The following is a 20,135-nucleotide window of genomic DNA, read 5'->3' as shown; positions in this document are numbered from 1 at the left end:
AGTCTCCAGCTACCAGCCTCTCCACTGGGCCGTGTTCCCACCTTCTTCCCCCCCCGAAGAGGAAACCTCCCAACTCAGGACAAACACGTTTGATACTGATTTGTTATAAATCACTTTAAGTTAATGTATTTACTGAGGATGGTTATCCCTATGTCAGATCTGAGAGGGAGAAAATAACACTAAAGGCAGAATCAGGGCTAGAATAGCCAATAATCCAAATTTAAAAAAAAACTAACCTGAATTAACAATAAATATAGAACAGAATCTAAATATGTTATTAAATCATGTAATAGCCTAGAAAGTCTATAGACATTCATAGGAGGGCTGTGAGGGCTCTGGTTTCAGGGAGACATTCCAGAACACGGGGGATTTCGATGTGGCCTTGAACAGCTGAACTAAGAGGAGAGAAGACTTGTGTCATGAGGCAAGTAATTAAGCAGGTGGGTCTTCAACAACTCTCAGTGGCAGCTCTACAATTTCTCTATAATGGGAATAATAATAGTGCTAATCTCTTAAAGTATTTAAAAGATTTATATATCATATTTGCACAATGCTTAAAATAGTGAGTGCTAATAAATGTTAAATATGCATGTATAATGAAATATATATAAGTATATATAATTATGAACCTTCTCCCACAGCATTAGGGGAAGAAAGCTGAAAAACTTGAAACAGAATCTCTCCCACTCACATGAGGAGAGCGTCATTTCTGGGGGTGACAGGGGCAGAGTTCAGCTAGATAACCAACCACACCACCATAACCAGGAGCGAGATGCAGGTCCTCCTTGCCAGGACCCTCCCCAGCGGAATACCTGGCCGGCACATAAGCCTTTCTGTTTACAAGAGGACTTTTCCTGAAAACTATCTAAGGAGAACAACTCATGGAGAACTGGAGCCAAATATATTATTTTCATATGGAAACATGGATATGCATAGTGCCTCTCAAATAGCATCCCTCAATATAAATATATAGCGGTCATTAATGCATGTTTATTTACATATAAATCATGGAACTGTATATTGACATATAGCATGACATAGACATGTGTCTAGTTGGAGAAGGTGTCTTGAAGCTGCGTTTGCATAGAAAGTGCACTGCTGTTATTGGCTGTGTTTTTACTTATGTGGCTTGGAGGGGAAGATGAAGATAGTGAGGAAGGGACTCAAGCCCTTCCCCACTTCTTGGGGCCACCACTGATGGCTCCCAGTGATGTTGCTGACACGGGGGCTGGGGAGTGGGGCTCACCCTGCGTCTTTCCCCAGTGTCTGCTAAGGGCAGCTGTTGGCAAGCGGTTGACTCTCCAGAGTCCCCAGGCCTGGAAATAGTTCCTGAACCAGCTGAGGAGCTGGACTAGGCCTCAGCTAACACAGTCCACAGCCCCATCCCAGGTCCCTGGCTCGTAACTGTCACCGCACATGAGAGGAGTTGACTCTGTGTCTACTTGACTCACAAGTGCTGCTGCAGCTCCAACAACACGGCCTTCTCCAGGCTGGTATCATTTGAGATAATGAAATGCGGAAGATCCACATCTGGCCTGGACTCCAACCCTGATGCTCTGAGCAGGGAGGGGCCTCTGTCCCAGCGCCCAAGCTCCCCAGCCGAGGCGGGACTGGCCGGCTCTTCCAGAGGAGAATGCTCCTCATAGATCAGCAGGTTCCTGGATCTCACTGAGGAGAGAGCAAAGTGGCAGTGTTAGGGGGAGACCCCAGGGCACCCCACATCCCCTCATTCCACGTCCAGGGTTCAGAGCACACGACAACTCATGGCTTCTTATTGCCCAGGACTGAGGGTGCCAGCTGGAGCCGGCTTTCCATTAAGGCATCAGGGTTTCAGAGTTTTGTGCATTGAAAAATTATACCAATTACACAGTGCTGGGAGAACAATAGAAAAGCAAATAAACACAAAGCAAACTGCCACCCCCATTGCTTTGAAAATAAAACTCCCCTCCTTGCCCACCCATAACCATCTGGGGGAAACAATTCATGGAGAATGAAATCACATGCATGGAGATGACCAGACCCAGCTAAAATAAGAAGAATTTGCAATGAGTATGGAGAGAAGGTACAAGGGCAGAAAAGAGCATTTTGATTTAGGAACTGGAGAGAAGACACAAAGCCAAAGCCAGAAATCAAACAACGGAGACAGTCTCTTGTTTTACAGGATGGCTGTGAAGCTGGATGGCTCCGCAGCAATTTCTCCAACACAGAACCTATGCTCCCACTGAGGTCTAGAGATACAGCCCCTTAAGGAAAAAAAGAATTCCCCCCAAGAGACCACTGAAATCATTTGGTTAAAACGCTAGCATTTCTGTCATAACCTGGCAGGTGGTAAAGACCGCAGACCTTTCTGAACAAATCCAGTACCCACGAGCTCACACTTGTTCTCATTAGTGTGCATGTGTGTCAGCGTATATATCATGACCCCTATCTACCACCTCTTTATTTCCTACACACTTAGACGAGACCACTGACGTAGGTGAGAATGTCACACGCTTCTTACCTAACTACCTGAGTCTCCAAATGCTCTAAATCTTGGGCATAGTATTTTGTGAGTCAGACTGTTTTATAAATTCTCATGATGATAACATACAGGAATTTGAACCTGAGTGGAAGAAGTAAAGGGACACAGGAATTCCTTTAAAAGGTCATAAGAAGCTTAATGCTCCCCTTGCCCCTCTCCCCCAAAGCCACCTCCCTCCCCCCTACCAGGACTCAGAAGGGACCCATCAGAATTTGCCAGGGGGACACAGTCTAGAGCAACAGCTGGGACTCTGCTCTGCCGAGCTGTAGAGAACTGCCAGCGGTGCCTGAGCCCAGGGGTGAGGGGCACAAGAGGAGACCGAGCAGCCTGGACACCAGATCCTGCAGTCCCACTTCCCTCCTTTCAGTGGAAAAGTCATACTTCTACCACTTCTTAAAAACTGAACTTTCCCACCAGACACCCTTCAGAAAGCTGCCCAGCAATGACACAACATGCTTCCCGAGTTGCTGGGCATTATCTCACCGACAGAGGCTGTGTACGGCTCTGGTATGGAGTCCTGGCTGGGCAGAGCCATCTTGGTGGCAGAAGGATAGGGCCCAGAGCCCTGAAAGAAGCTGCCAAATGCCACCGCAAAGCACAGCACAACGACCTGCAGGAAGAGGAGAGACACAGGGAGCTGTCAATTCCAAGATCCACAGAGAAAACCTCTAGACCTGCAACGCGCAGGAGGTCAGGGGAGACAGACACCCCTCCATCAAGGCCAGCCAACTGCACCTATCCATCAGTCGCTGAAACACCACAGCCCAGAAACCATGGGAGAGTGAGCCGAGTGGTTCCTGTAGCCCTGCTGCACTGGGCCTTGGCCAGGTGGGGAGAGATTGGGGATTAGAGGTGGGCAGGGCAGTTATTGTGCTGTCCTGAGGACTCACCATGAGACAGGTGCCAGTCTGCGTGCCAGCCAGCTTGCAGGTACCAGAAACCTTGCCCATCACCACAGTCTGAAGCTTCTGCAGTTGCTGCAGGAGAGTTCTGCAAATGCAACAACGCAACATGAAGGGAGTCTGAGAGACAAGAGAAAGCTTCCGGGTGATCTCTGCCCCTGTGCTGCACGGACGCTGCTGTGGCTTTGTGCCTGAACTGAACACAGGACCACGGGAATGTTCCCTTTGGAGGAAGACATGGACACCAGTGCCCCCCAGCACCACTGCTGCAGAGCTTCCCGGGGCTCAAAATCAGCCTACTTGACCAGCTTGTGCACTCACTGTGCTGTTCTGAGTAGGAAGTGAGCACCCTGAATGATCTCCGACATGCGGGGATATGTCTGTCAACCAGTGAGGAAGAAACAAAAAGGAAAAAGAAACATTCTGATTGGTTGGAGAGGGTGACATAAGAACTCATTCACCCAAGAGAAAAGAGACACTGAACACAATGGAAGAGAGGAGAAAGGTAAGGAGGAGAGGGCCTGTCGGGCAAGAACTGAAGGCGGGCCAGTGGTGGAGGTGACAACAGTATCAGTGAGCAGATTTGAAGAGAAAGAGAAAAACGAGAATAGCAGAGAGGCAGATAGCCAGGGGCTCTTCAAGCCATGGGGCTGAAGGCTCACCAGCCAGCAATGAAAGCAAAGTATGGAAGAGCAGAGAAGCCTGCTGCACTGGACACACACTCAGAGCCAGCGGTCTCAGAAACCATCCTCACTACAGACTCTGATCTTTCTCCAGGAAGAGACAGAAAGGAGGGGTAAAAATGCAGCTGTTCTATCCCTAAAATTGGACAACTATGCATACCCATAAAAAGGAAGGGTTTGGGAAGAGAAGAGTCTGTTCTGCTCTGTGTGACATCGGGTCGCAGGAAGAGCAGATGGTGAACTTCTCTGCAAATTCGGAACAGCGCAAGCCATGGAAGAGGCTCTTACAGGATGCCCTCCTGAGCTAAAGCCTCTGGGGTAGAGGCTGCGTAAGCGGCGGGAAGAGCTGAAGCCCCCCCTCGCCTCATCCCTTTTCCTCAAGCAGAATGCACACAGCGAAGTGGAAAGATTTTATGAACAGATGCTTTTTCTTCAGTCTCAAAGATTTTCAAAAAAGCCATGCTGTGATGTAACATTAGAAAGCCAAAGAAGTTCAACTGGAAAACATCAGCAAATCACTCATTTCCAGAATTCAGGGCTTCCATGGAGAGCTTGCCTCTCGCCACAGTCTCTCTCCTGAATAGCTTTCAAGAGCAGAAGGAATAGCAGGCTTTCCTGGCATTTGCAAAGTGTGCCCTGACAAGTGCCAATGAAACGAGTTCTGGGTCTAAGCCAGTTAAGGGCAGGTTGGGCCCAGAATGAAACAGCGTTCAGCAGTTAAATGGCTAAGAGTGGGGCAGGACCAGAGCAGCCCACCGCACACGCAGCAAGGGGTTCTGGACTCACAAACCCCTGTGTGGGCTCACCTACGCCATGTTTTCCTAGCGTGGCGATTTTAATTGAAGCAAAACAAAATCATTTGTCCCATTAATTGGTGTCATTAATTTAAATTCTAATAAAACAGAAGTCTTATTAATACTTAGTTGTGTCTTTTTGTTTTATGGTTATCTAGAAGTATAGTCACGTGTAGTTTAGGCCTGGTTTATGTTTATGTGTATCTGAGCAACATGTCCTTTAACCGTTCTGTACGTTACTCAAGCCTGAGAAATACCAATAGCATGACCACACTTTAAATTCGGCTTAAAGGGATCCTGTCATTTGTGACAACATCGAGGAACCCGGAGGCCAGTGTGCTAAGTGAAATAAACCAGGCAGAGAATGACAAGCACCGCATGGCCTCACTTGTATGTGAATCTCAAAAGAAAAAAGTCAAACCCATAGAAACAGTAGAAAAGTGGTGGCCAGGAACTGGGAGTTTGGGGAAAGAGGGAGAAGTTGGTAAAAGGGTACAAATTTTCAGTTATGTGAATCAAATCAGAGTTTCTAACGTAGAACATGGTGACTATAGTTGGCAACACTGTACTGTATAACCGAAACATGCTCAGAGAGTAGAACTTAAATGCACTCTCCCAAAGTTAAAAAAAGGTAAACATGGAAGGTTATGGATGTGTTAATTAACTGGACATGAGGAACCCTTTCACCAGGTAGAAGTATATCAAAGCATCATGTACACTTTAAACATCTTATAATCTTGTCAATTATACCTCACTCAGTCAAGCTGGGAAAATAAAGTTTGCAACTCAATGCCCATTTATTTAGTGCTACAAGTTTTGTTCCTCATAACCTTTTTCTCTCTCCTCCCAGGACTTCCCAAAAGCACACCCTGCTTACCTGCTGGCATGGCTGCCTTTCCAAAACTGAGGCCTAATGCACACCCCCATCCTGGAGGCATTCATTCTCTTGGAGCTGGGATCTGACTGGCTGTCGCACCCACCAATTGACCACCATCTGTAAGGCCAGCCCCAAAGCCCTCGCTGGCTTCTCCCCACCTTACTTCTGGAAATCCTGTGCAGATATGCAGGTGAGCCCACAGATAAGGCCGGTGTTTGACCCCGGGGCAGGAACACTTTTTCCTGGTCTCCTGGACTCCTCCTGCGGTGCTGATTAATAAGGGCTTCCCTGCTGCTCAGCTATGGGAAGGGGCCGCCCTGTCCCTTGGTGCCTGCTGAAGGGCCCTGTGGAGAAGTGATGGCCACCACTTCTGCAGGGCACCTCAACTCCCACATGGCTCTGTGCCCAGGCTGGCAGCCCTAAGAGCTGAATGAAGTTCAACTGTGCTCTGTGCATGAGTGGGGGGCATTTCTCTTTTCCGGCTGCAGTTTCCAGATGTTACCAAAGCCATTTATTTTTGCTCCAAAGTCTTAAGGTGTTTTTAAAGTGAAACCACCATATCCAGATTTTACCAACAGTTCTTATGTATCCATAACCACGCCACACGTCCTCCATGCCCATTCACTGCCCCTTGCTGAGTCTTTGGAGCATGAATGACCAAGAAAGCCAATTTCACACAAACCTCAGAACCACTGCTCCCTTCAAATTCCTGGTTGAGGTCACGGGGCCTGGCACCCCCTTCTAAGGTGAAGAGGCTCCATGGTCCCCCCACTAAAAACAGACCTCTAACAGGCTAGACGCACAGAAAGCCCAATGGTAGAATGCCGCAGGCTCAGGTCGGGACCCTCAGCTATAGGTACAACATGCTGCAAGTTGGATGCATCATTTAAGACTGGCTGGGCGAGCAGGAAAGGCTTCCTGCTGCGGGGCATTTTACTTCGCATTGGGCGGCACATCCTCTCCAAACTCAAAGATAATTATGCTCTGAATCTGCTGTAAATGAAAATGGTTGTTTAATGGTCCCTGATTTCTCACAGTTTATAATATAACTCTTTAAGATGAACAAACATGTGATTTAAAATAGTGGGTTTTTTTTAGTTTGAAGTTTTGGTGGAAAAACCCAGTGATTTATGATGTGCTGTTCACTGCCGCTTCTCCTATGGGGATTCGTGAAGGTGAACGAAGTTGGTGACGGAAATGACGACTCTCAGAAGGTCCCATCAGTCACCTACACAGATTCCACCCCAGGAGAGTGGGTTAGCTCACCCACCCCTACAATCCGAACAGATTTCTATGATCTGATAAAGTCTGGGAAATTCATCTACATTTATCCAATGGAAACATTCATTTCAATCATAAGGAAAGAAAATTATCAGGGAGTGAGAGCTCACTGATTGCATTCGAGGAATTTCATCTACTGAGAGACTAAGTAATTGTCCCAAAGATACATAACCAGTAAGTTGAACACCAAGGATGTAAATCAAAGCCTGAATCCATAGCTCATGTATTTTCCAATGCAGTACAATATGGTACCCGAATCTATAACTTCATAAAATTAATACAATTCTTAGTTGATTTTTCTTAAATCCAATATCATTAACTTCCTATTGACAACAGCTCAACCAAGAGACATGTCCGCCATCGGATATGAAAAGATTACTGTCAACAGGGAACAAGCCACAGATGGAAGAGCCACAATAAAACTCGGTCCAGTGGCAATGGGACACCTCCTAGCAAAGTCACAGTGATAAACATACAAATAAAACAGTGACGACAAGTGAGCATTTCCTGGCACATCTCGGGATATACTGAAGACAGAGCGCAAGTGACGGAAGAATCGAGCTTTGTTTAGGAAAAAGGAAACACGCAGACTTGTCCTCTTAGACACCAAAGTTGCTGATGCCATGGCTTTGGGATTGTTCAGCTGGTACTGGAACTGGGGATTCCCAAGGCAAAGAAACTCTAGTTTAGATTTCAGTCCCCTACTGTATGCCTTTACTCAAGTTACCGGAGTCCTGAGTTCAGGCAGCTAATCAAAGTTAATCCCTTTGACCTCATCAGCCCACAGAACAAAGAGATAACGCCCCCTCCTGAGGTGTTCTGTGTGTTGAAGTAAAGACACCTTTGGAGAGTGCGTTCTGTTGCTTTCCACGGATGACAGATGAAGCCAGCCGTCTTTACAGGATCTCAGAGCTGGTGCTGGCCTGAGATGATGTGGTCCCCTCCCTGACCCCTCTCCGCAGCACTGGGAGCATGGACGGCAGCTGTTACCCTGTTTGCACAAAGGGCTGGCTGAAGGAAAAGCAGCCATTAGATGAAATGGAGGAATTATTTTCTAACTAAAGCTATAAAGAGTCAACCAACAGGGCATTCAAAGCCCACTATAAACTCCTTTATTACTGTATTTTAAATAATCAGTGATTATCACGGCTAATTATGGCTTAATGGATTCTTGGGCTTCTGGAAGCAAGGTCTCGATTTAGAGAAAGGAGTTCTCTTAGCAAACATATTTATTTGGGCCAAGAGATTTTTCACAACATGTTAAATTGGAGTGTCCAACACTCGATAGAAAATGTGGATTTGGTCCTGTGGTGAGCTGTAAAAATAAACTTAGTGGCTGTCCTCTTATAGTTTCCTGCAAAAGAGCAATCGAAGGCAGCTGCCAGCCTTGCCCAAAATAATCACTCAGTATCTTGGGAGGCATATCAGAAGAAATTGGGCAAAACATTCAAAAGTAGCCAAGAGTGTGAGACACACTCATAATAACTGGGAAATGTGTCAACAGCCCCATGTGTTTTCTTTGTCCTTTGGTTTAATTTTGTCTTCTTTGGTTTCCTCTAGTTATGAGAAGGAGACAGGGCAAGAGAGAAGGCAAATCATCGCGCAGTGACTGCACGTTCTACTGCAGACATTCAGGTACCCAATGGCCCTCTAGGGCGGGTAGCCAGGACCTGGGAAAAAGAATACACTGGTGGTTCTCATTTACTTGCTGGGCTGGGATCTTTAAATCAGGCCCTCTCTACACATACTTTCCATCAAATCTTGTAACACACCTTACTCAGAAGTGGAACTATCTCTGGGGTATGCCTGTAGAACTAAGAGGAAAATTAGGACGTTTTCAAAGAGGAAAATTAAAGAATTCTCATTTCTGATAAGAATAGAGATGCATGTCAGGACACACTTGTCTCCTCTGTCTTGAGGTCTGGGGACAGCACAGATGAGGCCCACATACCACATATCTTACGGTTTCTCTTCATCCAACCTACCCCAAGCCAGGCTGACTCTGCCCACAGATGCCCCCAAAACCTGCTCCCTAGAACTCGCTCCAAGGCCAGGTTTATGTTAGAATTCTTGGGCTCTCCATTAATCCTCACCAAAATGGGATGGGATGGGCAGAACTACCCCAGGCTACAGCCTGCAACCTTCTCTTCCCACGCCTGATTCTGCCCCACACCAGTCTGGTGAACAGTCTTCCTTGAGTCTCCTGTGCTCCTACATGTTTTACTGATGTGCCAGGACTGCCAGGCCCTGACCACTCTTCTCCATCAGCCACAACATGGGCTGTTTCTGAAGATGGCAACCTTGAGAGATGAGGTAATGTCTCCCTTCGGGCAAAAAGCAGACTTACTTGCTGCTTGATCTAAAAATAGCAGATTCCTCAAGCTCAGGGTTCCTTAGCTGTGACACAAACCTGCTCGAGAGCACAGCGTCCACTCAGATCCATGACAGAGCCTGGGGGCAGGGAGAACCTAGGCAAATACACTGATGCTCACACTGCTTGCTGTGCTGTGAGTAACAAAGTCCTTTGTCTCTGACCTAAGAATCTCACGTCTTCTGAGAGATCCATCAAACTGAATCCCTGAGCGGACACACTGTGAAGCACTGCAGGCATATACTTACCAAGGTTCAAACTCCATACCCAGCCCTCACAAAGAGCTGTCTTTGGCCAGCTCGTTTGGCTTAAGGGGTGGTCTCTGATGGCCTGGTCCACCGTCTGGAGAACAGTCTTGGGGCAGAGTTCCACACAGGCCCTGGAAAATGGCTAAGGCCCTCAGGCAGGGAATTCCAGGGTCCAAGTACCATTACGTTCTGAAGGAGTAAGTTAAGAGCTCCAGAAAGATGCATCCCCTGGGTCCTCCTGACTATTTATCCCACAGAGGCAGGTGGCTAGAGGAGAGCCAGGATCCTCAAAAACACAAGGTCCAAAACAAGGCCCTCTTGCTCAGGTCTAAAGTTAGCCCTGTGCCAGGAAAAGACGGCAGCCCTCAAAAGGCAGAGGGGCAAGCAGAAGAGAAACCAAGGTAAGGATCAATGGCTCTAAATGTTTGCAAGATCATAACTTCACCAGGCCTCAGTTTTCCCTTCTGTAAAATGAATTGATTAGCAGTTAAATGAGATGACCTCTAACATGCATTTCCAGTCTAAGCCCCTAAGGCTCTGGAAATCAGGACTGGAAGAGAGGGTCTGGCATTCACAGTCCTACAGAGGTGGGAGGGCCAAGTAAGAAATGAGAGGGGCATTGTCACTAACATCTAAAACTGCAGGGCTGGGCAGCACGTGTGTATCACTTGTGCCGAAGAGGGCAATAAAGAAGGCAAGCCGAGGTTTCCCTGGAATGAGACAAGGGCAGGGCCATCTGGAGAGCCTGCGCTTTAGAGAGGGGAATGATAGGCGAGGACCAGGAGGGTCCTCCCACAGCCACGCGCAGGCCTTACCCTGACTCTGTAAGTGAAAATGTATTTTCTGATGGACTATAGGAAGATGGCTCCCTGGGAAGCCGGCTCTCTCTCATCTCACACATTTCCTGATGCATGCAATTAGTGGATCACCTTAGCGAAGAGGTGTGAAGGTGCTTTCACACTGCTCTGGCTCTGCTCTGAGGGGCTGAGTGGGGTAGTAAGGCTGCAGAAAGCTAAGAGGACTTCCTCATCATCTCCTCTCCTGTCTCCATCCTCTTTCAGTTTCCTGAGCTTAGATAAAAGGGTCTTTTCACCTAGAAACCAATGATATGCTCTGTGGTTGGTGCTGAATCCATGAAAAACCGAAAGATTCAGGATTGAGTCATTTTCATCTGGATAGACGTGTAAATCCCTTGCAGGGAGTAGCATGGAAGTGGTAAAAGGTAAAGAGGTACAACCTTTCTTAAATTTGGCCAACGATGAAATGACCTTCCTGCCATATCATGCCTTATGAGGCAATGGCTTCCAGGGCCTCCCACCCCACTGCTGGTGACCCAGAATCCTGTCCCCTTAGAGCAGTTGTTTCTCTCTCTGTCTGCTACCTCCAACAGACAATAGTCCAAGAAGTGGGAACAGGAACACAAACACAGGTGTGTGTTCATTAGGCCCAGCCCTGTGCTCAGTTCAAACACCGGGTCACTCACGTGGGTGAGGGGATGTCCCTCCTTACCACATGCCCCAAACAACAACTCCTCATGACTGGGTTAGGCAGGAGACTGCTGTGGTTTACACTACAGTCACTTTGGTTGCTACTCTGTGCTCTGAGTAAGGGGAGGCCCTGGGCAGGGACAGAGGAGAATACGGGAAGAAGAGGCTGGGGGTAGAGGCCCACCTTCCCAGTCTCAGCAAGGGCAGCCCTGCTTCTATTTCTGACTTCTCAAGCCAAAACACATTAAAAGCTGCTGGACTTAGAAATTATGATCCTAGGAGTCCCTTGGTAAGATTATCTGTGGGAAGATTACAGATTAATAGGCTATGAGCCATTGCCACCTCAAAAGGGTCGTCGAGCAGGGGAGGTAAGGCCTGAAGAGGAAGGAGACACACAGGGCAGTCAAGGGACAGAGCACCAACAGCACGAGGTAGATTTCTGTTTCAGTGTAGGTTCCAAGATGCTGAGTGACTGGGGAAAGGTTCCCCGCAGTCAGGGAAGAAGACAAGACAGAGGGGAAACTGCCATGGACTCTCAGGGAAGAACATGAGATACGCTGACCCCAAGCCAAATATGCCTTATGTCTCCATAACTCGTATTGTACAACAACTAAGATCAGACGTAAATCGCTAAGGCCATTATTTAAAAAGATAAAAGCAATTCGAGGAACACATTGTTGTTATACGGAATCAGATGTGCCTATGTCCATGGTCCTCTGATGGTAGCTTTTTAATCAAAATTTTGACAGAAATAAGGATTCTGTAGAAATACATCTACCGATAGATATATATCTACTGTCTGGTGGATTCTGTTAAATGGAAAAAGTTCTTAAGAAAAAAGGATGGATAATATAAATACATATATAAAAAAGATTCCAAAATGTAAACATATCTCTGGGGTGATATGATTGTGATTTTTTTTCTTTCTAAAAAGTATTTTCTCATTTTTTTCTACAGTGGGCATATATTTACATGTGTGAGTTTTTTGGGGTTTTTTTTAGTTTAATAAAATACGACACAGCATGTCGGCCTGGGGGTGGGGGAGACCTTTTCCCAGAGCAGGCGGTGGGGGGGGCGGGGAAAGCCCTGATCAGAGCTCGTGCTGCACCTCTGCTGCCCCCGTGTGGCCGCAGGAGAGCCTGACACCAGAGCCCCGAGACGAGCCTCAACCTGGACCAAACTCACAAGTTATTTCCCCTTTTCACCAATTTATGGCTTGAATTTGCCCCACTCATGAACACGGGGCTTCTGCGGCAGCAGGTGCCAAGATGGATATGGGAACGCTATCTGCTCCAGATGCCAACCAGATGGACATGGGCTCTGGTGGGGGTTCAGGACCCAGAGAACCACTCCGGCAAAGGGAAGGTGCAGGTAAAAAGGGAGGAGGCCTCAGGAGAGCCATGGACAAAGACAACTGTGAAACCAGAACCCTGCAGTGGAACTGGAGCCGTCTCCTCCTCAGGGATCAAGGTGACACCACACGGAGCAGAGGATGTTTACTTACAAGGGTCATCTGTCCGCAGAGCCCTTGAGGCGGCTGCCCTTGTGACCTGCTGTCTGAGCGCATGTTCCCAGAAATGCAGCAGGTCACAATGTCTAATAGTCCCATTGATAGTGGCTTTAACTTAGGACCAGGTTAGCCTGCATTTGAGCAACAAACCATGAAGATTTAGGAAATGGGAGCCCAATTTAATATTACCATCAAAAATATGCAAATAGATTTAACCTGATCCTTTAATAGTGCCAAATTGTTATTTGCATTAATGCTAAGCCTTAAAATAATTAAGCGATATTTTGCTTACCTAAAAGAAAACTTTTCTCTGCTTGAATTGTCAGATCTATAACAACTAAGAGCAACAGGATCCCTTAACAAACATTTTAATTTTTAAAGCACAGATGGGCTCCAAGTTCATACATAAACATGTGCGTTCTGGTGAAACTCCCCAAAAGCTGATTTCTTAACCCTAAACCTTAACCTCTTCTCTTGCATATGATTCAGGATAAAGCACAGTGTGTTTCTCTACACTGAGGCTCCAGAGCCAGACTGCCTGCATTCAAACGCCGCTCTGGCATGTACTGTGTGACCTCACCTTTTTCAGTCTCAATTACCTCCTCTGCGTGCAGGGAATAGTAACAGGACTACCCCGTGGAGTTGCTGAAAGGTTAGATGAATTAATATCTGTAAAGTGCTGAATACAGTGCCTGGCACGGGAAGTGGCAGAGGAAGCTGTTAACTCACTCTGTCCTATAGTTAGTGTTTAAGATGGGTTTGAAATGTAATTAACTAATTTTTAAAAATAGTAGTTAAAAAAAACGACCTTGGTTTTCTCTTCTTTTTTTCCACTAAATAAGATCAGTTATTAATAAATTTGAATGACAATGAAGTCCATCCTTGTTGCCCTATAGTTTGATGTTATTTTCAGAAGAATCAGACTTAATGTGCCTTGTTCTACTCCAGGCCTGTTCCTTAACCCCCCGTTATAACCTTTGTCAGAAGCAGCCACTTTCTCAATCCCAGGTATTTTAGGAAAAGTAAAGAGCATGCATGTGGGGTGTTCGTGTGTGCAGGTACGTGGGTGTGGCAGGAGCAGGTGGGTGGAGCATGGCTGCCCCAGCACCCTGGCACGACCACACCTTTGGTATGACCTCACTTTCTCCCAGCTCTGGCCCTGGGTTGGCCCCACTCTGTCCCCATCCTCCATCGGCTCCTGCCTCCAGCCACACTCACCTGTTGGTGTTCTCCAGAACCTCTACCTTTTTCCGGAGCTCCAAGTTCTCTGTTGAACAAGACTCCACCCTACAAAAGAGAAAGAAGAATGTTCATCGTATCAGTAGAGCCAACGCTCAGTGGGGAGCTGGGGTGGAGGGAGGTGGGGTCCAGAGAAGGAGGACTGGGAATTGGCTGCTCCAGGGAGGTGAAGGGAAGAGCTTGGCCACCTGAGTTGGGAAGGAGGATGAGGAGACAAAAGAAAAAAAAAATAGAAATGAGTGACGAGTGATGGAAAATGAAGAGGGTGGTACCGACTATACACTTCTCTCAGGTGCTCCAGCCTTAATGCCAACCTCACTTCCTCCCTACAGCTCTCAGTGCCCTCATACTTCTCCCCCTCTACCACACAGGTCTGTACACCTGGCCACAAGGACAGGCAAGAAGCCAAGGGCCCGGGGCGGGGTGCAAGGGGTGGAAAACAACCCAGATCCCAAGACAAGGAATCCAAGAGGCTGGGCACATGCCTACAGAAGATAACAGAACAGAATGGGACTACTTAATGCTGAATTACCAATACCTAAACCAGGAGGCAGAAACGTAAGAGCTGTCAGCAGGAACTTCAAGAACCAGCCAGGTTCCACCAACCACTCCTTTCCCCAAACCCACATGAAGATTTATCTCTGGGTCTGGGGCCTCATTCCATCTTACAACGATATTAGTTTGTCAGCTAGAGAACTATTTTCTAGGGCAAATAAAAAATTGTACATAAGAAATGTTTTTCTTACAGCTCTCCTGCTATCCCAGACTATTCAGAAGAACAAAAAGGTGCCTTCAGGTGTTTTTACGAAAAGTCACTCACCATGAATTACAGTGGACAGAAGATCAATAACGTCAACCTGACCTACTTCATTCCATTTGTATTCTCTGGGGTGTGAGGGAATGTGGCCAGTGGGAACTGATTAATTAGCACTGCCTCTCCTCTGAGGAGTTCTAGAAATGTGAAGGAACATCATATTTGCACTTGTTCGAAAGGAAACACTTTCACGAACTTGGTTGGAAACGGTGCAAAGCCTGCTAAGACTGAGTGTACGTTTCGCTTCTTGCCATATTTCTAAGCTTTCCCTCTAAAGACCGCTAGGTGGCAGGCAAAACATAGCTGATAAACAACGGGCTTTCGTGGCAGCCGGAATGAAGACTCCATCTGCTTCTCAGGGACAATAGATGCTTCCCACTCTCATATTTCTCTGTGCATATTGCCCAGTGAACACAGGGAGTTCGGCAGGAGGCTTACTTTTTCTCCAAGCTGTCCATGTATTCTTTCTTCTTTCTTCTACTTTCCTGGGCAGAAATCTAAGATATATGGGGAGAAAAAAGGATTTATTTCCAGCTGTATCAGTAACCCGATTATGTGCAAATGTTAGGGAGGAGAGCCTTGGCACAGAAACCACCAAAGCCCTCCTCCTTTTTTGGCTACTCCTCATTTCTTTAACCGCTGCTTATCTACTAATCACTTTTTCTGTCCTCCCTGGTTTCAACCAGATTCTGCTCTCACCTACTTTCCACCAAAGTAGGCCCCCAGTAGGAAGGACAGAGGGTCGGAAGTGAGAGTGGAACACACGAGTCACAGACCATCAGTAGGGCCTTACACAGATGATGCCAACTCTGCGGAGCTCAGCCGGCTCAACTATTATATATAACATAAGACAGGTGGGCGCAGTCACATATAAACGCCCCGATGGTCCTGCTCACAGAGGAAGAGCCCTAACAAAGCTCTACCTTCTTCCCTTTGCCTCCATCCCCCTTCTCTGCCCATGTCTCAGCCGTGGCCCTGAACCTCACCTGCCCTGATTTGCATTGTAGGGGTCTAGGACTAGGAGACTGCTGAATTCAGGTATTGGACAGTGGTCTGCAGGTTTTTTTTGTTTTGTTTTACCAAAAACCCAATCAAGAAAAAAAAATTAAGCACTCATGATGTATTGATTTATAAATTACATACATAGCTACTAGAGGGAAATATTATATACATCATAAAACAAAAATTTTAAAGGTTGAGATTCAAAAAATTTAACTTAAGCAGGAGTGCTAATGTTTTCCTCCCTTAATGGACCATCTTGGACACCAAGGAGCACGCACACCCAGTGTGGGAGTCCACTGACCCAGAGGATGGCTGGGGGAACTGGAGGACAACAGGGGTGAGTGGGGACTGTGGCTCTACTTCTGGCCAAGGGGAAGGGAAGGGCTGAGCCTTGTTCCCCACCACGGGCCACTGGGAAGGGAGGCTCAATTCTGCTTATGGTCTCTGCTCACAGAAGTGTCTGGATTTGCAGGGCTCACCTTATTCTTGATTTTCCTCCGGATTTTCTTCAGGGCCTTCTCCTCTGACTTTGTGAGGGGTAATTTGGTGGGGATGGGATAGCCCTCAGCGATCAGGGTCCTCTTCTCCTCCTCTGTCAGGACCAATGGGCCTGACCCCTGCAGTTTCTGTGCAGACCAAGAAGCAGAAAAGGATCAAAGCAGAACAAGTGGGCCCAGTGGAGAAAGACCTCCTGAGGGCAGGAGAACCTGTTATAATACCTGTACAGGGTTAAGAGATAAGGATGCCCTTCTGCTCTGGAGAGGAAATGGGTACTTTCAAGTGGAAGCCAAGGAGGGGAAGACACGCTTATGTGAGTGTTATGACCCCAGATTACAATTCAAAGGGAAGAGTAATGAAACCTCCACCTGTCTTTTCCCAGAAAGTACCCCATGAGCTAAAACACCAAAAGTAAAAGTGCAAAATTCATTTCCCACATCCCTAGGCCTTCCTGGCCTTGGAGGGATGAGGATTCACTGGGAGCCCTATTTGTGGAAATGAGTTCGATTGCTCTCCTGAAAATGCAGCTTTGCAAGATGCTCTCTACACACCAGGGATGGCTTCCCATCTTCCACTTGCAGACAAAAAAACAGCAAAATTCTATTCTGGAGCATCAGACAGCAAAGCATTTAATCTGAGAGATTTTTTAATTCATCAAAGATTGCTTATTTAGAAAACAAGTGATTTCCTGTTGAGGGTCATAAAGATTGCCCAAACTGATGGTAAATATCTGTGATACAATTTTGAGGAGGGAAAAAAATGACACAAGTTTTATTCCTCATGCGAACAGCTACATAACATGTGAAGAAAAACTGGAAGCGTGCACAGGAGAAAGGAAGAGAGCTGGGTTCACAGGACGAGGTTAGAGGCAGTTCTTTAAAAATGTTCTCTAAGGTTGTTATCACCCTGTTATAGCAACTAAAACTAAAAACCTCATCACAGGGATAAAAATCAAGTGGCCTTGAATGGCACCAATTCTGGGTGAAGCTGCAAGCGACGGAACGGGAAGGACTCATGTCCTGAGATGCCAGCCAGATACTTACATGAGGCGCCGTGAGGAGGGGGGAGCTGGAAAGGGCGGAGGGGGCCCGCACTGCGGCTCTGGCTGGGCTGTGGGCCTGAGGCGGGCCGAAGGGGTGCAGGCGAGGGTTGGGACTCAGGCTGCCCTCCGAGTCACTGCTGTGGCTGCTGGGCGGGGTGGGAGGTAAGTGCAGGTGTTCCACGGAGGCTGAAGGAAAGAAAGCATTTCACCTGTCAGAGAGCAACGAAACAGGATTGCGGGGAAGTTAGACAGCCATTCATCCATACAGCGCAGCTGCGCAAAAGAATGAGGGATCTCCATGTGCTAGATGGAAAGATCTCCAAGATGTATTGTTAAGATGGAGGAAATGATCAAGGTGCCGGGCAGATATATTGAGTAGCCCTCCCTTTGTACGAAAAAGGAAAGAAAGAGAATACAGATTCATATTTTGTTATATCACCATAAGACACCACTGGAAAATACAAGAAACATAAAATGATGACCTAAAGGGGGCAGGGGAAAGTAGGGTAGACAGTGACAGTCCTGGCGTAAATTTTTACTGCATTCATTTCATATAGTTTCTGTAGTTTGACTTGCAAACTCTGTGAATTTATTAAGTGCTTAAAAAACTTAAAAAATAAAAAAGCAAGGCCTGGGGCTCAGGAGGGTTCCCAGTGGCTGTTTTGAGAAAAGCTCATTTGTTTCTAGAGGAATGTGCATGGTAGGGACCACAGGCAAATCGCCAGGCATTCTTCATTCAGAAAATACTAAAACCAGCCGTAGATAGATAAGTAGGCCCTGGAAAATAAATGGGGGTGGAGGGGTGGGCAGGAAGGGCTTTCTCCTGCAAAGTCCCTCAGCGTCCAAAAGCCCACGCCCCACCTCCCTGAGGGAGGCCCGCCCTCTGCCAGGGCCCAGGTCCAGCACCTGTCTCCAGGGTAGCAGGGATGGCTCCTGAAGGCAAACCTGCAGACATTTCTGTTGTGCTGAGATACCTTGCAAACTGGCCACTGTTATTGGGCCAAAGGATGTAACCTTGCGTAAACTTTTCTCCCTTTCAGCCCTCCCAGGGCCCCCGGCACAATAGAGCCCTTAGTGCAGTGGCTCTGAACGGGGCAGGTGCCTGGTGTCTCACACGCCAGGGCTTGTGGGCAAGAGGACCACTTGGGGCCATGGAAACCTCAGCCTTCTCATCTCTTCAAATAAAGACCATCTGACTACTACGGTTGGGAAGGGTCCTCAGAGACACAGTGACCCACCTAAGAAAAATGACCCCACCCACAGCTGCTCTTGCAAGAGACCAGAAGCAGCCAGGTGACTCGCCTTCTGCAATACCTGACATCCAAGTAACAGGTGATGTCCCTCTCGGCCACTCCCGCCTGCCACCCTCCCTCCTAGTCACGGCACACAGTTTGCTTCTTCTCTCTCGCACATTCTCTCTTTCTCTCACTTTAACCCTTTCTCTTTTTCTCATACTTCTTTCATTAAATCCTCCCCCTCTCCTTTGCCAAAGTCTTGCCTAAGAGCTTCCTGGGCTTTCTAAGAGTGTCAATGGGCACTCTTCAAGCCAAAGAATATTCCACAATAATCCTATATGCCTGTATTGCCAACACCCCTGCCAAGAATTCCAGGCAGCTTAACAAGGAGGACTCTGGGAGTGTCAGACAGGGTTTCCCCGGTGCTATGAGTACCTGGCACTTTCTGGTATTCAGCGAATAAGCAAAGAGGCCATTTGGCTGCGGTGGCTCTATTGCCCTGTGGCCCACATAAGCAAACCAAAATCTATGCCTGTGAATGCCTCAAGGATCCCAAACTGAAACCCAAGGAAAACCAGTCCCAAGCAGCCAACTGGGCTTTAAGCTGTGGCCAGTCGTTCCCTTGCTTTGCTTCCCTGTCTCTACCTGAGCCCCAGGTGAGGTGCTACTAACCACTTTCTGGTTGGTTAACCGCTTCCTGGTTGGTGCTGTAATTTGAATTGATTTTTGCACAAAGAAACTCTACATTTTTAATGCGCCTCAGATTATCTTTTAACAATGGTAGACAAAACCAGGAGCAGACTAACCCACAGGGGCTGCTGTTCCCTGTTCTGTAACATCCTAAAGAACTAGCCCAGGGTGCCTAGTGACAGCTTGTCCACTTTCACTCAGCACAGTCGGAATTATTCTAATATCTTTGTCCAGAATGAAGGTGTTCTATGAAAAAAAAAAAACAAAAAAAAAAAACAGAAATGGCTTGACAGGAAAAGTGGAGTAATCTTGAATTTCTTCTTTCCTTCTTTTAAGAGCTCCTGACCTGGCCACGGATACCTGGGTATCAGGTTTCTAAGTATCAGTTGAATGCCACCCTTAGGTTCCTGAAAGGCAGGAGACAATAAGCTACTCTGCCTAGAAGTTCCATTGCCTTCAAGGATATTGGCTTTCCTTCTCTCTGTTTATCTAGGATAATGAGGAAGGACTGCCATTTACTTTTGAAACATTTCTCCTCCAGGGAGCCCAGACTCTGAAGCCACTATAGAATTCATTGTTACAGGGATTCACTGTTACAACACTATGGAAGCAAATTGCAACATAAATTAAGAGCAAGGTGTATTTGATAGTTTTCATAAAAATGAAAGGAATTACTTTAAAATATATATAAAGCAAAAAGGCACTAACACATACCACTCGTGAAAAGAAATACTGTCTCAATATGGATTCTAGTCAATATTGTTACTTTAAAAAATGTAATCCTTTCTTTACTGATAACAAAGGCAAATGCCCACCCTGATTGAATTATCACAAATCAAATCCTGAATTAGTTTCTAATGGAATGATGGTGGACAGTGCTTCCATAGACCTGCTCACATGTAACACCTCCACATTAAGAATGGACCACAGCACAGATGCCT

General features: G+C 46.9%; 1 protein-coding gene across 1 annotated transcript in view; it reads right to left on the bottom strand.

The window, feature by feature from the left end:
- CREB3L2 (cAMP responsive element binding protein 3 like 2) overlaps positions 1 to 20,135 on the bottom strand; it is a 111,952-nt gene that overhangs the window by 5,419 nt on the left and 86,398 nt on the right. The window contains exons 5-11 of the mRNA XM_017668152.3: positions 17,271 to 17,455; positions 16,209 to 16,355; positions 15,166 to 15,224; positions 13,893 to 13,961; positions 3,412 to 3,511; positions 3,005 to 3,131; positions 1,452 to 1,668 (exon numbers count right to left, since the gene is read on the bottom strand). Coding sequence (XP_017523641.2) covers positions 1,452 to 1,668; positions 3,005 to 3,131; positions 3,412 to 3,511; positions 13,893 to 13,961; positions 15,166 to 15,224; positions 16,209 to 16,355; positions 17,271 to 17,455 — 904 coding nt within the window. The remainder of the gene's footprint in view (positions 1 to 1,451; positions 1,669 to 3,004; positions 3,132 to 3,411; positions 3,512 to 13,892; positions 13,962 to 15,165; positions 15,225 to 16,208; positions 16,356 to 17,270; positions 17,456 to 20,135) is intronic.

This window comes from Manis javanica, chromosome 6, assembly GCF_040802235.1.
Source record: "Manis javanica isolate MJ-LG chromosome 6, MJ_LKY, whole genome shotgun sequence".
In the NCBI taxonomy this organism is placed as follows: domain Eukaryota; kingdom Metazoa; phylum Chordata; class Mammalia; order Pholidota; family Manidae; genus Manis; species Manis javanica.
This window is presented reverse-complemented; position numbering and strand designations above follow the sequence as displayed.